The sequence below is a fragment of the Lagenorhynchus albirostris genome, chromosome 11 (genome assembly GCF_949774975.1).
Source record: "Lagenorhynchus albirostris chromosome 11, mLagAlb1.1, whole genome shotgun sequence".
Taxonomy (NCBI): domain Eukaryota; kingdom Metazoa; phylum Chordata; class Mammalia; order Artiodactyla; family Delphinidae; genus Lagenorhynchus; species Lagenorhynchus albirostris.
The window spans coordinates 82,331,307-82,347,955 of NC_083105.1; the positions used below are offsets into that span (position 1 = coordinate 82,331,307).

At 40.5% G+C, this 16,649-nt stretch overlaps 1 protein-coding gene across 2 annotated transcripts in view; it reads left to right on the top strand.

The window, feature by feature from the left end:
* The window catches only part of TM7SF3 (transmembrane 7 superfamily member 3), a 37,657-nt gene that overhangs the window by 1,184 nt on the left and 19,824 nt on the right, over positions 1–16,649 (top strand). For both annotated transcript variants that reach the window (XM_060166682.1, XM_060166683.1), the window contains exons 2-4: positions 8,617–8,771; positions 12,449–12,599; positions 15,876–15,996. In XM_060166682.1, coding sequence (XP_060022665.1) covers positions 8,617–8,771; positions 12,449–12,599; positions 15,876–15,996 — 427 coding nt within the window. The remainder of the gene's footprint in view (positions 1–8,616; positions 8,772–12,448; positions 12,600–15,875; positions 15,997–16,649) is intronic.

Below are 16,649 nucleotides of genomic sequence, written 5' to 3' on the forward strand. Positions count from 1 at the left end.
TTTCATGGTCTTCCACTTCTACAAAGCTGCCCTCCAGTGAGAATGTTTTACTTAGTGTGGTGCTTTACACTTAATTCTTCTCTGAATTCTCATTCCTCAAAGTAGAGTCTCTTCTCCCTCCCTCATATGGCTATTTCCATTCTTCCAAGGTGAAGAATCTGAGAGATTGAGTTTGCAGATGATCAAACGAGAGAAGGAATTTGAGAAATTAATGTTTTTCGGACACTGTTTCTCACCTCTTTTCTGTGATTACGGCACTGTTATTTCCTCAGCCACATTATTCTTCTGGCCTTGCATCAGTATTGCTGTTGTGTGCAGGAGAGGGACAGCAGGTAGGAACTTGACTGTTGAGGGTTAATGAAAGCTGATATTCTCCACATCTGTCAGCTAAAGATCAGAGTGGAAATTAAGGAAGACTTAGTTCCAGACTTGCATGATCCTCCTGGAAAATGTCTGGATTTCTATTTGAGGATTCTGATGAGTACACAAACTCGAAATTGAGTAGCTGCTGTAAGTTAGGAGGATTTACCCATCTTTAGCAGGAAGACCTAAACACCTTGAGTAGTGGCTTAGAAACTAAGTGAATCTTTGAAGGTGGCAGATCGAGTTCTAGAATGTCTGAGGATGGTGCTTTCTGTGACCAGCAGGAGATGAACCATACATCTAAACAGTTTTCCCTTCTCTTGGAGTCCCGGTTCCCTGCTACCCTGAACACCTTTCATTATTGATTCAGGTTCATATCTGGTAACTCACAGGAACCTACCTAGTGATTGGAGTTGAGCAGAGTGCTATTTGAACCTTCTCCAGTTTGTGCTATCCATAATGCTTAAGGAAGGTAGCAGCCCACTTGTGTAGTTGGTTGCAGGTGTTCTCTTTCTCTCAAAAGTGTGTGCATTTTTGTGTTTCCTTTCACCTTTTAGGGCTAATGAAAATTCATAAGAAAGTATCAATGAGAAATTGGGAGGGGCAGTTGAATGCTGGCCAGCTCAAGTAGCTGAATGGTTTTTGTTTTTAATATTCCATCTGAAAGAATTATGAAGACTAAGCGTTGACAAATCTGTCCTAGAATTTTTCTGTTGAGTTACAGCAGAAACAGTGGAGGTACATTTCAGTAAATAGTAAAAAGGAAGAGGTGGAAAATTTTAAGGTTGCAAGTTTAGGATCTGATTCAGAAAGAAAAGGAACATATTGGGATTGGGCAATATTGGGATTGGGCAGCTCTTTTTAGAATGGAATTATTGGAAGGAAAGAGTGACTCTGGGTAGGAATGGAGGAAGGGTATGAAAAATAGAAAAGGGTCCCCTGCTGTACGTTAGATGGCAAGAAACATTTTTGCCAGAAAAAGCTAGAGCTACTGCTTTTTAGAGGAGAGCTACAGCTTAAGTGCTCAGTCTTGTGTTAGCCATTTGCCCTGTAATAGCCTTCTTGTTTTTTTGTTAAATTTATTTAGTTTTGGCTGCATTGGGTCTTCATTGCTGCACGCGGGCTTTCTCTAGTTGCCGTGAACGGGGGCTACTCTTCGTTGCGGTGCGTGGGCTTCTCATTGTGGTGTCTTCTCTTGTTGCAGAGCACAGACTCTAGGTGTGCAGGCTTCAGTAGTTGTGGCACGTGGGCTCAGTAGTTGTGGCTCGCGGGCTCTAGAGCACGAGCTCAGTAGTTGTGGCACACGGGCTTACTTGCTCCGTGGCATGTGGGATCTTCCCGGACCAGGGCTCGAACCCGTGTCCCCTGCATTGGCAGGCGGATTCTTAACCACTGCGCCACCAGGGAAGCCCTGCCCTGTAATATCCTTGATGTGCTGTCATTCCTGTCCACTCCTCAAGTCATAAGATCTAATTATCCCTCAAAAAATGTTTCTGATGCATGCTTTTCCAGATGACTTAGAAGCTCAGCTAAGTTCCTGTTAACCTCTTCAGGATATAGTTTTGTATTTGTGTCTTCCTTTGCCATGTCTGTTTTTATGAGTAGAAATGAAATGCAGTTTCTGCCAGGCTAGACTGTTAAAGTTGTCTTGACTTTCAGTATATTTCCTTGTCGCTCTGTGGAAGTCACTTTCTCAACTCGCTGTTCATGATGGATGTGCTGGGCGTTTCATATCTGTTAGACCTCTTCTTCCCACTAGTTTATTTGTAGGAGGACCATACTGACTGCCTGCATTGTTTTTTTTTTTTTTGATAAGGACATGAGCCTCTGAAACATTGGAAAGCTAATAGAAACTAATAATGATATTTTATTGTGTAGTATCGGACAGTTTACAAATTTTTTCCCATTTGATACTTTCAGCAGCCACGTGATGTATACAGCACAGTTAACTGCATTTTACCATGAGGGAACTGAGGCCCATAGGAAATAATTACTTGTCTGAGGTCACAAAATTCAACTATCATTTACCAAACATTTACTGTGTGCCAACCAGGTACCTGGCACCGTGTGAGGCTCCGGAACATCAAGTATGACAGGGCCCTGCAAGTCAGGACTCAAACCATAACTGGTTTGTTTAATATACAGTATTCTATAAAAATTGTGAAATGGCTCTTGGATTGCCAGAGGATTTTCACACAAAAGTTAGATAAAGATAACTAAGAATAGGAAAAAATACAGCTTTCCTTCCCTAATTCATCAAACATTGTGTTAGAAGTTCTCACGCCTGGCTGGACATTAGAATCTCCTGGAACCTTGAAAAAAAGGCATGTTGGTGAAGAGACAGCTAGAAATTGAAATAGAAAATAAAAGGTAAATTTATAATAGCATCAAGAAATATTAAATATTTAGGGATAATTATAATGGGATATGTTACAATCTCTATAGAGAAGACTATACAACATTCTTGAGATGAATTAAGAAAATAAATAAATAGAGGGATATCAAATTCGTAGATTAGAAAAATTCTGTGTTATAAAGGTATCATTTTTCCCTAAATTAATACCTTCAGTGCCATGTCAGTCAAATCCCAGTAGGGTTTTTTTTGTGGAAATTGACAAGCTGCTTTCTAAAATTTATATGGAAATGAAAAAGGGCCAAAAATACTCAAGACAGTCTTGAAGAGGAAGAACAATTTGGGGCAGAAATTAAGACAGTGTAATATTGGTGTTAGGATAGGCAAATAGACCAATGGTACACAGTTAAGAGTCCAGAAATAAACCCTCACATATGTCACTTGACTTATGTGAAAGGTGGAATTGCTGAGCAGTAGGGAAACTACTTTCAATAAAGGTTGCTATGCCAACAGGATATTCATATGGGAAAATGAACCTTGACCATCCCGCCTCACACCATACATAAAAATCAGTTTCAGGTTGATTTTAGACTTAAATGTGAAAGGTAGAACAAAGTTCTAGAAGTTAGCATGGGGAATGTATCTTCCTGATCTTGGAATATGTTGGCAAAGAATTCTTTAAAATCATAAAGGAAAAACTTGAGAAATTGGACTGCATTAAAATTAAAACTTCTGTTAATCTAAAGGTAACGAGAGTGAAAAGACAAGCTATAAGAGTGGGAGAAGATATTTGTAACACATATCTGACAGAATACTCGTATCAGTGATGACTAAAGAGTTCCTAAAATTCAATAAGGACAGATAATCCAGTTTTTAAAATGGGCAAAAGGCTTAACAGACCCTTTCACAAAGAGGATATTTAAATAACCAATAGGTAAAACAAAATGTTCTTACCAAGTGTTGGTGAGAGTATAGTGTAACTGGAATACTTCCTCACAAGCTGATAGAGGTCTAAATTGGCAAAACCATGTTGGATAACTGTTCAGGAGTATCTACCAAAAATGAGCATAAGTATACCCTGTTACCTGATAATTCTACTCATAGGTTCTACCCAATAGAAATGTGTACATGTGCACCAAAAGACACATACAAAAAATTGTCTGAATGGAGTTATAATTACTCCAAACTAGAAATAGTCCAAATGTTTGTTAACAGTAGAATAGATAAATAAATTGTGATATATTTATTTCATGAAGCATACAACAATGAAAGTGAATGAATAGCAGTTACGATAGCAGCTGGGATGAATCTCACAAATAAAGTGTTGGTTTTTAAAAAGCTAGACACAAAAGAATTCATGCTGTATGATTCCATTTAATTAAATTTCAAAGAAAAAAGCCCATCTGTGGTGTTAAAAGTTAGGATCATGGTTACCTCTGGGGAGTGGGGAAGAGGTAGTGATTGGAAGAGGCCACCAGGAGACCTCTAAGAGGTTAGAATGCTGTTTCTTGATCTGGCAGTGTAAACTTTGTGCACTTCTTTGTAGGCATTTTTTTTTAATTTAATTAATTAATTTATTTAGGCTGCGACTGGTCTTAGTTGCAGCATGCAGAATTTTTTTTTTTTTTAATTGCGGCATGCAAACTCTTAGTTGCGGCATGCATGTGGGATCTAGTTCCCTGACCAGGGATAGAACCTGGGGGCCCCCTGCAGTAGGATCACGGAGTCTTACCCACTGGACCACCAGGTAAGTCCCTGAATGTTATTTTAATGAATATTTGTTTTGTAATTGATACTTGAACCCTAACCCCAGGAATTTTGATTTAACTGGTTGGAGAGGGGCCCAGGCAACAATATCTTTTAAAAAGCACCTTCAGATAATTGTAACGTACAACCAAGGTGGATGACCACTGTATTAGAATTCCTTTCTAAGAAGGACACCTCATGAGCACCACAGAAAATATGAAAAATAGGAAATGTGTAAAGAAAAGAAAACATTATTTAAAATACACCCCATAGGTACCTGTTTTTAATAGCCCTACTTACTTTGTCAAGTGACCAGTTTTTTTAAAAATAATGTATACAGTGTCTCTCCTCTTTGTTGTCTGGCTTTTTTCTGGTTCTTGTCACAGGCATTTGACTGGGGAAAGAGGGTTAGTAGGCATCACCTTCCTTTCGGAAGCTTTTGGAAATCTGTTTCTGAAATGGCAGGTGTTCTTCTCGAAGAAGTCGGAAGCAGAGACTGTCACTTACTGTTTTGGTCCTGATCATTTTATATTCTCACAGAAGCTGTTTGTTTTCATTTCTGATTTTCTTAATGAGAACAAGACTTCTTAGTTATTTTAATTATTTAAAATCAAAGGTGATCTGCTACACTGTCACAGCAAAAACCTTCTCAAATAGGTTTATTGCTTGGCATATATAGGTACACACACACACATATGTATATGTTTCTTCTAGAGTATTCTCTCACAAAATAGAACTATTTTATTTCTTATTTCTTATTCATGCTGGGATGGTAACAGCCTATATGTTCATTAGTAAGGGATTGGTTGAATAATCATGTTTACCTAGAAAGGAATATTTTATAGCTTTTAAAATGATAAAGCTAGAATTATCTGTTGATGTGGAAAGATATCTAAGATCTATGAAATGGCTATACCAAACATATTTGTGTCTTTCTTTTTCCACCTACATAGAGATGCTCATGCTGATATCTGCCTAAATCCTGAAAGATGTATACCAAACTGTTAACAGTGATTATTTCTGTACAGTGTACTTGCTGGAGGAATTAACTTTCTCTGCAGTTCTTGCCTTTTAAAATATGGCTTATGTATGACCGGGAACAATATTACCATTTTAAGGGAAAAACAAAACAGGTGACACCTGTTGAGTGTTGACAGTGTCACCATTTTGTCTAGATTGTGTCACTGTTTTATAAATTTCACATGAAGAGTTGAGGTAGAACCTGTGTTTTGAGTGCCATCAGGAAGGAGGTTTTTTCCAAATTGTGCATTTCCTTTCTGGTAAGAACGCCTCATTATCGCTATAGAAATCTGATAAACAATGAAATGTGTAAAGAAAAGGCACTTAGGGCTTCCCTGGTGGCGCAGTGGTTAAGAATCCGCCTGCCAATGCAGGGGACACGGGTTTGAGCCCTGGTCCGGGAAGGTCCCACATGCCGTGGAGCAACTAAGCCCGTGTGCCACAACTACTGAGCCTGCACTCTAGAGCCCGTGAGCCACAACTACTGAGCCTGCATGCCACAACTACTGAAGCTCACGTGCCTAGAGCCCGTGCTCTGCAACAAGAGAAGCCACTGCAATGAGAAGCCCGCACACCATAATGAAGAGTAACCCTCGCTCTCCGCAACAAGAGAGAAACCTGCGCACAGCAACGAAGACCCAATGCAGCCAACAATAAATAAAATAAAAATAAATTTTAAAAAAAAGAAAGAAAAGGCACTTAACATACATTCCCAGGAATACCAACTTTTACTACCCCTACTTATTTTGTTAAGTTACCAGTTGTTTAGTAGTATATTTTAATTTCTGTGGTCCTGTCTTTCCTTACTGTCTTTTAAATCACTGAAAGTTTTGGTTCTCCGAGTATTTCTGATTTGTGATTTATCTTCACCCTTATGTGATAGATTAAGGAAACGTTAAGAAAACCAACACTTCACTAACTGATAGCTTCAGTCTCTTCCAGGGCTTATAAATGTTCTGGGTAGTATTTTGATTCAAGGCCCATGTAATGAGAGACAGATATAAAGATCATCAAAAATTTCTAAGATAGGCTTAAGGGCAAATTTAAGTGTTAGTTAAGTGATTATAACCTTTATGAATTTACTTACGTCATTTCTGGTCACAGTATTCAATAGGCAGAGCGACTAGTCCATAAGTACTAAAATAAGTATTTGTCAAATAGAGAAAATGGGATGGGGAGGGACTGAAAAAACAGAAAAACTGAAAATGTAACTCGAAAAGGCAGGCCGGTAAGTGAGCTGAGTGCTTTGGACAGTTAAAGGATGGAAATCCAATTAATTCCTAGGAAAACAAACTGAGACTGCTCTTAGACTGGAATTTGTGGATAGTTTTAAGAGTTGGAAGGTGGAGAATGGATGGGACCAAAGTTAAAGTGCAATACATGAAAAGTTTTTAGGGCCATTTACCGAGGTCCACTTAATTTTATGTATAATTTGGTTTCCTAATAAAGTAATCCTGATGCTGGGAAAACCTGGAATATTAAAATGTTCCTTGTTCCCCTTTAAAAACAAACAAAAAAAAAACCCAGAAAGCTCCCCACGTTTTCCAGACTTCCGTAGATTCTGTTAGCCACTTCCTAATATTTTTACCACTATTCAGGCTGGAGTTTTGTTCCACATACAAGGTGAAATGTCTTTCCAGTTACATAAATAGAAAATACACCACCTTCATTTGTCATTGTTACAACTATTAAAATTTTCTCAGGATTTTTAGAAATTAAATTAGAACCACAAATAACCTTTTTTTCTATAATCAATTAAAAAGTTATGAAGATAATATAATAACATCATGGAGTTTGGGGAAATTTTATAGAGAGTAACCTTTATTCTAGTTCTAGCAATGTTTGTATGTTCTGTTTGGCTTTCTTGGTTAGCCTTTCTTGATAGTCTTTTTTTTAATCATCCAAATGGAGTACTTGTGTTAACTACAAGAACAACAAAAAGTGCTGAAAAAATTAGCCTTCTTAGGAAATGGTACATAAGAGTGAGTTAGTGTCTAGGGTGTTTTCTTTTAGCTCCCACTGACTCAAATTTCCTTCTAAAATAAAACATGATCCTTCCACTGTGGGACTCTGGTGAATATAATCTTTACCTCATCACCTACTTTTCATCTCTATGAAATTGAAATCTTTTTTTCTATTTTGAGGTTCCAGCCCCCAAGACTGCTTATGTAATGCTTGCAGGCTCCTCTGCTGTTTATGCAAAGACATACTGACTCTAGGGCAGGGGGTGAGATGGGAACCCAGAACCACACAGAAGTCAAAGCAGCCTATTTAGTGGATCCCTTGAGAATTAGGTTGGAAAAGGAAAGAACTGGTGAGCAGCTGGGAGATAAGATACAGTGAGTGAGTGAAACACAAGCAGACAGTGGAGGCAAGTGGACAAATGGGAAAGCCTAGGTGAGGTGTTGGAGAACTTGTTAGAGCCTATCTTTTATGTGGACTCTGAACTTGATCCTTAAACAAACGAAAAGCTCCTTCTTCCAGAAGCCCTATGATTCATGAAGTTCCTGGTGGGGACACTCAATAGACATTTTTGCCTGTGATGATGACACCTTCCTTTGCAAGCTGAATACTTCAGTCCCATTTGACAGATGAAGAAATTGAGGTGTAAGGGAATTAAGTAACTTGCCTGAGATCACACAGCTAGTAAATGGTGGGGTAAAATTGAAGCCAGATGTGTCTCTCTAGCTGGGCTGACTTCAGAATTCACTGGGTTGTAATAATCTTTAGTACCAGTGCATTTACGATTGTTAGTAACTCATCAGGGTTGTTAATCCTTAAATTCAGGGACTCTGTTCTGAATAGAGTTGTTATTGCTGCTACCAGAAGGGGGATTTTCCTGGGCTCTGGGAGCCAGGCACCTTGAACGGCCTATTTTTCACATCTTTTGAAATACCTTTCTTCCCCTTAGGTTCTCAGTTCCACCCTTTGTAGCTGAGGCACCCTGGGCGGGCAGCTTCACCCCTTTGAGCTTCATTGTTCTCATCAGTGAAATAGGAGCAGTAATAATAATATTTATCTCAACGGGTTTTTCTGAGGATTAAATTAGCCATGCATTTGTGTTTAAGTATGCAGTTTGTACAAATCGCTGTTAGAGATGTAAGTGTTACAATGAAACGTTTCTCTCCTTGTAGGTCTTCTTGAATTTTCTGTGGGGAGATTTAGATACTTGGAGCTCAAGAAGCCCTCTCCAGAGGAAGCTATTTTGCGTCATATTTCCAGCAATGTCACTTTTCTTATTTTCCAAATACATTCACAGTATCAGAATACAACAGTTTCTTTTTCTGAGGTAAGTACAAAGAGTTACTTCCATAAAAGTCATTTCCACATTTTGGGGTCTTGTATTTAGCATGAGCGGTAGAGTTTTTTTTTTTTTTTAAAGACACATTGTTGGGTTTTTTTTTTGGCTGCATTGGGTCTTCGTTGCTGCGCGTGGGCTTCTCATTGCAGTGGCTTCTCTTATTGTGGAGCACGGGCTCTAGGCGCACGGGCTTCAGTGGCTGCGGCGTGTGGGTCAGTAATCGTGGCTCACAGGCTCTAGAGCACAGGCTCAATAGTTGTGGTGCACGGGCTTAGTTGCTCCGTGGCATGTGGGATCTTCCTGGACCAGGGATCGAACCCATGTCGCCTGCATTGGCAGGCGGATTCTTAACCACTGAGCTACCAGGGAAGTCCCGAGCATTAGAATTTGATGCCACTTTATGTCTTAAATTTTTTTTCTTTTTTTAACAGGAGGGGAAAAAAAAGAGTTTATTTACACGTACAATGTGCATATACGTGGGAGAACGCAGTAATGAGTAATTCAAAGAGGTGGTTAGAATTTGGGGCCCCTATACCATCTTAACAAAGGGTGATAAATTTGTGGAGAAGTGTATGTCTTAAATTTTTTAGAAAAATAATCAAGATTGGGTCCTGTCAAGTTAGTGGTTTAGACTGGCTAAGAGGTGAGTATCACAGGCCTTTCTTGAGTGGTGACCTCTGACCTAAAGAGGGGTGATGCTCCTGAGTTTGGGGAAGGGTGGCTTGTACCAAATGTCTCCTGTCTGCAGTTAAGCTGTCCTCATACTTCCCACCTTTTCTTTTTCTTACCCTAGTGTGTCCTCAGTGATCTTGACCTGAGAGTACATTTTAATGGGTTTGCTTTGTCATTCAGCCATTTAGTGTTGAAGTTCATTAAGACTCCTGTAGGATCAGCGTTATTCTTTGGAGTCTCATGGAAACAAAAGAATCCTAACACTCAGTTTTAACCAGTGCAGTGCTTTGCTTCCAGCAGCATTTAGGACCCTGTTACAGAGATCATCACTACACCCCTGAACCTCAACCTCAGCTCTGGGAAGTTTTTCAAATGTCCTGGGTCAGCTTAAGCTGTTAAGGCTCTGCCATTTATGTTAACCTTCTACAAATCTATTTATATTTAGTCTATATGACCCCCTAGACAAATAAATGAATTTCACTCTGTATAAAGTTGTGCTGCGTTTTTATGTGTCCTAAGCCTACCTTCTAATATTGTGGTAATTATATTACCACATATATTCTAATATTGTGGTACTTGCTAAACAGAGCTGTCTTAGTCCAATTCCTATATATCTTATGGGCATTGGTCACAGTATCTTTCAAACTAAGTATTTGGTATTTTTTGTTCCTGCTTTCCTGTCTCTGCCACGAAGGTTTTGAAGTTGTGTGTGGTGATCTAATAGACTAGAAATGGAAGGGTTTGATCGAGGAAAAGAGGAAGGAGTAAGTTATGTTAATTGAAGAGATAACAGTGTCTATGACCCATATATATATATGTTTTGTTTTGTTTTTATGACCCATATATTGATTTTGCCTGAGTTCTTTGCAGCCAGAGCAGAGATCAAAGCATGTTAAATTTCATAACTTTCTTAGAAGGAAGAAACATGCCAGTTCTTGAGGGGAAGCGAAGTTTTTTTCTGGCACCAAATTCAAATGGAAACTTTCTATTCAGGCCCTTACATTGGATACATAGTAAAATGGCACAGAGATAATTTCCGTCTTAATAATATCATAGCAAAGACAACATTTGAGGGAAGAGAAAGGATGGAGAAAAAAGGCATTTATATTTATTGCATGCCCACTGTGTGCTAGGCCAGTGATCCTTAAGCTCCTGGGGCCATAGACTTGGAATTTGCTGAAATCTCAGGACTCTCTACCTGGCAAAACGTATGACTACATCTGTATAATTTCATGGGGACCTCTGGAAACTCACTGGGCCTCTGGGGCTCCTAGTTAGGAACCCTTGCATTTGGTTTTCCACGTAGTTAATTTAATTCTCGTAACAGTTCAACCAAGTAGTTCTAATGCCTATTTTTACATTTGAGGAAACTGAGGTTAGATAAAGGGAGGCCAGCATTACTAACGTGACAAAAATGGCCTGGATGAACAGCATCTTGGGCCTCGGTTTTCATGCAGAAAGGATCTTAGTTATCCTTAATTATAATCGTGTTCCTTTCTTGGACTGCCTTTAGTTCTCACTGTATTTATACTGCTGAGAAGATGATAACCAGAACTGCACGTAGCTCTAGAAGTAAGTCTGTGAAGAGAACTTTCTGTTGTAACTTCCTGATGAAGTGTGGCACTTCGGAGTTTCTGGGTCATCTTGGCAGTTAGTTTTTTTTGTTTGTTTGTTTGTTTTGCGGTACCCGGGCCTCTCGCTGTTGTGTCCTCTCCCGTTGCGGAGCACAGGCTCCGGACGCGCAGGCTCAGCGGCCATGGCTCACGGGCCCAGCCTCTCCGTGGCATGAGGGATCCTCCCGGACCGGGGCATGAACCCATGTCCCCTGCATTGGCAGGCGGACTCTCAACCACTGCACCACCAGGGAAGCCCAGCAGTTAGTTCTTTGAAACTGCTGACCCTATAGTTCCTCACTTAGTATTTGGGTCATTCTCTTTTACGCTTGTCAAATTGAAACCCATCTGGCACTTTTTTCTTTCTATTTCCTTAGCTTTAAGAAAACACTCTGAATCTACTACCTCTTAACTTAGTACTTTGTTATTCAAAAAGCTTTCCCGGCAGATGGGGGCAGGGGATGGGAGAGTGGCTGGGGTGTGAGGAAGGGTTAGAACAGGGCACAAAGAAGGTGATCTGTGTGTTCACTGTCTTGGTTGTGGTGATGGTGTCAAAGGTGCCTACATTTACCAAAACCTACCGTTAGTATACTTTATGTGTAATTTATAATATGTTAATTACAACTCAGTTTTTAAAAAAAGCTTTCCAAGAACTGGACTCTTTGGGGGCAGAGCTTATATTTTTGTCTTGGTAGTGGTCAAGTTAATTTGTATATCGGGACCACAAATGGAGGCTGCCCCAATGGCTTGGTCCATGTCACAAATCTAAACCTAAGTCAGCCTGCACTTACAGGGAACCCCTGTCAAGGAAACCTAACTTACACTGACCACAATCTTCCAGCTCAGCTTAGCCTAGAAAACAGGACCCTCTCGACTTTTATGGAAATCCTGACCTAGCCAAGCATGCCCTTCTAATGCTCTAAAAAACTGGTTCATGCCCCACATCCCTTGGGAACAGGACTCCACAGCTAGTGAGGCACTGTCCTCCTCCAATCCATGGGTTGTTCTCCCTTGAATAAAGGACATCAGACTCATTACTAAATTGTTTTAGTTTTGTCATTCACACAGTAGTCCTTAACCCAGTAGTCTTAGTACTTAACATAGTAGATCCTAACTGAGAAGATTGAAAAGCTTGGGGATTTTTCTGTGTATCTGCTATTCCTGATCAAAGACGTATATCTTAAATAGTTCCTTCACATGTGTGTGTGGTCACGTGCACATAGAGGTGAAAAGAATTCTTTAATCATCTAAGGAAGATCTGTTTTTATTCCTTTTTGCTTTGAGAAGCTTTGAAGTAGGGCATGCACACTAGACCCACTCCAAAATGTAAGCACTCTGCTCAACTCCCGGTTCACGATGACTCTTCTTTCCTTATTGCAGACTCTCCTTCCCAATGCCTCGGGAACAGGCACTGACAAAGGACTGGTTTTCATTCTTAAACCAGAGCAGAGTATATGCACTTGGCACTTGGAGACTTCAGACCCCGAGCCTGTCCAAAATGTGGCCATTCCACTCTCCTACTCGGAAAGCGGTGACCTTTCTATTGTCGACTCCCCGTTACTCTCCAGAATGCGGGACTTGTGTGTGAAAATTTAGGGAAAACTATAATCCTATTAAAAGTGTTTATTATAAGTACAATACCTTGAGTCAGAAAGGTATTAACAGCAGGGGAGTCAGAGAATTAGCATGATGACTGAAAGCCCAGGTAGGGAATAGGAGAACACATTTATTCATTTGGAAAACATTTAAGGAGCCCTTGGAGAAGCTGTAACAGAAAGACAAGGCATGGTCCTTCACACATTAGTTGGTTATCGGAGGCCGAGGAAGACGTGGAAGAAGAATGGGGTGTTTGGAGGATGGTGAACAGTGGGTGTGGCTGGAGCCAGGGTGTGAAGGGCCTGGTGTACAATGTGAGGTTTGCCCTCTATGCTGAGGAACATAGTGAGTTTTTTTTTTGTTTTTTTTTTTTTTGCGGTACGCGGGCCTCTCACTGTTGTTGTGGCCTCTCTTGTCGCGGAGCACAGGCTCCGGACGCGCAGGCCATGGCCCACGGGCCCAGCCGCTCCGCGGCATGTGGAATCTTCCCGGACCGGGGCACGAACGCGTGTCCCCTGCATCGGCAGGTGGATTCTCAACCACTGCGCCACCAGGGAAGCCCCATCGCGAGTTTTTAAGCAGAGGAATGATCTGATACATTTAATCTCTTAGAAAGTTAACTCTAGAAGCAGTGTGAGGAGTGGGTTGGAGAGGGCATAGCAGAGTCAAGACAGCACAGCTTTCAGGACTCATAGTGAGAAATGAAGATGCGAACAAAGGCGCCTAGAGGGGGCTGGAGAGGAGGAGCTGGGTTGAGATATTCAGAAGGTAGACTTGACAAGACACAACGACCAGTGGTTATGGATTGTAAAAGTGGGGAGCATGGGCTTCCCATTTGGGCAGCTGGGAGGTGGTGATGCAAAATAGGCATGGAGATAGGATTTTTGTGGTGCTGGATGTTTCAGGGGGTTGGGATGAGGTAGATGGTGACTTCAGTTTGGGACACATTGAATCTGAGACCCTTATAGGACATCTGGATGGAAATGTATAGTAGGCAGTTTAAAATAAGGGCCAGGAGTGGAGGTGTGAGGTTAGATATCCAACTGAATAGTTGTTAGTAAAAGCCATGGAAGTGAGTGAGATTGTCCAGGCATGAACTTAGAGATTTAGGGGGGAAAGATAATAGCAGATAGCTTCCTAGTGCCTACCACGTGCCAGACTGTTTCTGGGGGATGCTAACTGCTGAAGAATAATTGTAAGACTAAGGAGTAGACAGGAAGGTAAGAGGAGAGCCTGGACATCCTGCGTTAAGTAAGGAGTGGTAAATAGTACTTTGCAGAGAGATCAAGAGAGTGACTGAAAGTGTCCATATGATAGCACAACCCAGAGTCAGTGGTGGCCTTTAATGAGAGTCATTTTAGTGGCACAATGAGGGTGAAAACTAGATTATAGTGATTGAGGAGTGAAGGTGAGGTGAGGAAATTTACGTTCTTTTAAAGTTTGGTAGTAAAGGGAAGGAGAGGTTGCAATAACTAGTAAAGGAGGTAGAAGCCAAAAAGTGATTGGAGTTGAAGAAAGACAGTGTTCTGTAGCAAAAGGGTAATTACCTGATTGAAAAATGATAGATTTCAAGCTTCCCTCAGGGTCAGTGCACAAGAAAATTTATGAACAGTGGAGTGTCAGTTACAATGCACATGCTTTTCTCAGGTGTGGTAAATATTTGTAAATGCAGGGAAAGGAGAGTGTGAAAGAAGAGCATAGAATTCTGAGAAAGATTCCACAGAATATTGAAACAGTGCACACTGGGTATCTCCATTCCAAATCTGCAGAGTTCCAGCAGTTTATGGAAACTAAGAACCAGCTCTGGGAATGATTGGATGAGTGTATGAAGTTGAGATCTTAAAAACCTTTAAATTGGTTTACCTTGTTCTTAGCTTCTCCACTTGAGTCTGCTGTATACAGTTCTTTACATGGAATTGAACTAATGTCAAGTGACTTCTTTAAGTGTTGTCTTGCTTAAAGGTTATGAATAGGATTTCTAATAAGAAAAGAAGAGCTGTTTTAACCACATTATTATTATTATTATTATTTTTTTTTTGCGGTACGTGGGCCTCTCACTGTTGTGGCCTCTCCCGTTGCGGAGCACAGGCTCCGGACGCACAGGCTCAGTGGCCATGGCTCACGGGCCCAGCCGCTCCACGGCGTGTGGGATCCTCCCGGACCGGGACACGATCCTGCGTACCCTGCATCGGCAGGCAGACTCTCAACCACTGCGCCACCAGGGAAGCCCTTAACCACATTATTAATGTAACTTAAATACCCCAAATTTATTTTCTGTTTAATTATACATATGCTATTCTAATATGTGGTCTTGGGGTTCTTGAGATTTTTAAATTTTTACTCTTTTATATATACACAAAGACTTCCAGCAATGAGGATGACACCATCTTCCTCCCTGTTGAAAGAGTCATGTGAAAAGTGGACACCCTTCTTCTGTATATACTAAAATCTAATAAAAACTTCTCTATGTAGGAAAGGCACACATTCAACCTTTGGCATACAATTTCAAGGTGTTCATGGAGCCCCTGAAACCCACTCTTGGACGCCAGCTTAAGAATCTCTGCCTCTTCTGACCTTTTTAACTCTAGTGCAGAGATTGGCAAACTCCAGAGTGCAAGACAAATCCAGCTCGTTGCCTGTTTTGTACATAAAGTCTTATTAGAACATAGCCCAGGGACTTCCCTGGTGGTCCAGTGGTTAAGACTCTGTGCTCCCAATGCAGGGGGCCCAGGTTCTATCCCTGGTCAGGGAACTAGATCCTGCACGCTGCAACTAATATACATGTGCTGCAACTAAGACCTGGCACAGCCAAATAAATAAATAAATATTTTTTAAAAAAAGAAAAGCAACTAAAAATCTGATACTTAAAAAAAAAAAACAAAAGAACACAGCCCATTCGCTTCCGTATCATCTATGGCTGCTTTCCTGCCACAAGAGCAGGGTTGAGTAGTTGCCACAGAGACCATCGAGTCTGAAAAGCCTCTAAAATATTTACCATCTGGCCCTTTACAGAAAAGGTCTTCTAATCCCTGTTCCACAGCCCATAACCTCAGTTAACTTTACCCTTAGTCCATGAGGTAGTACAAAACCAGAAGCTGTCTATTTAACTTCTATATTGGGAGTTCTTATAAGGGGTGGGGTTCTGTTTTTCCGAGTGTGGTTTGAATATATAAGAATTCTATGTTAAGTAACTTCCTTGTTTTCCATCCAGATCCTATCCCTGGTGGTTGTAATTTGGAGTTTGATTTAGATATCGATTCCAACATTTACCTGGAGTATAATTTCTTTGAAACAACTATCAAATTTGCTCCAGCAAACCTAGGTCATGCAAGGTATGTCTGTCTCCCGACTCCTAAAACTCCTTTTAGGACGTGCATTGCTCGCTGTTGCGTAGATTGAGTAAATTCTCTCAAAATCCATAGTTTCTCTTTAGCAAAATTGAATTGCTTAATTTTTTTTTTGGAATGGAAGTAATTTAAGCTTTGTTACTAATACTCGAGCTGTCATTTACAGTTAATGTTGTTTCCCTTCATTCTTAGGAAGGGCCAGATGTTGAGCCTTTATTATGAGCTTAGAAGTACATCTTAGTTTTTGTAAAGAGTTTTAAATATAGAAAACATTCTGGAGGCATGAAACACTCATATTTTTTGTAAGCATTTTATTATTTTAATTAACATTCTGCCCTAGTTTCTACTTTAATAGTAATGATAGCTAACGTTTGAAATGCTCCCTGTGTATCATCCATGGTGCTGCTAAGTGCTGTGTGTTGTCATTTAATCCTAATTTTATGAAGAAGGAGCTGCTGTTCTTATTTTACAGAAAGGCCCCCTAAGGGTTGTTGAGATTAAGTGACTTGCCCACATACACACAGCCAACAAGTAGCAAAGCGGGCAGTTGACTCAACCTGACTGATACATCTGGTTATGTAACCATACATACTGCCTCTCCTTTCGTGGTGGTGCCAAACTTGGAATCATTGCAGAAG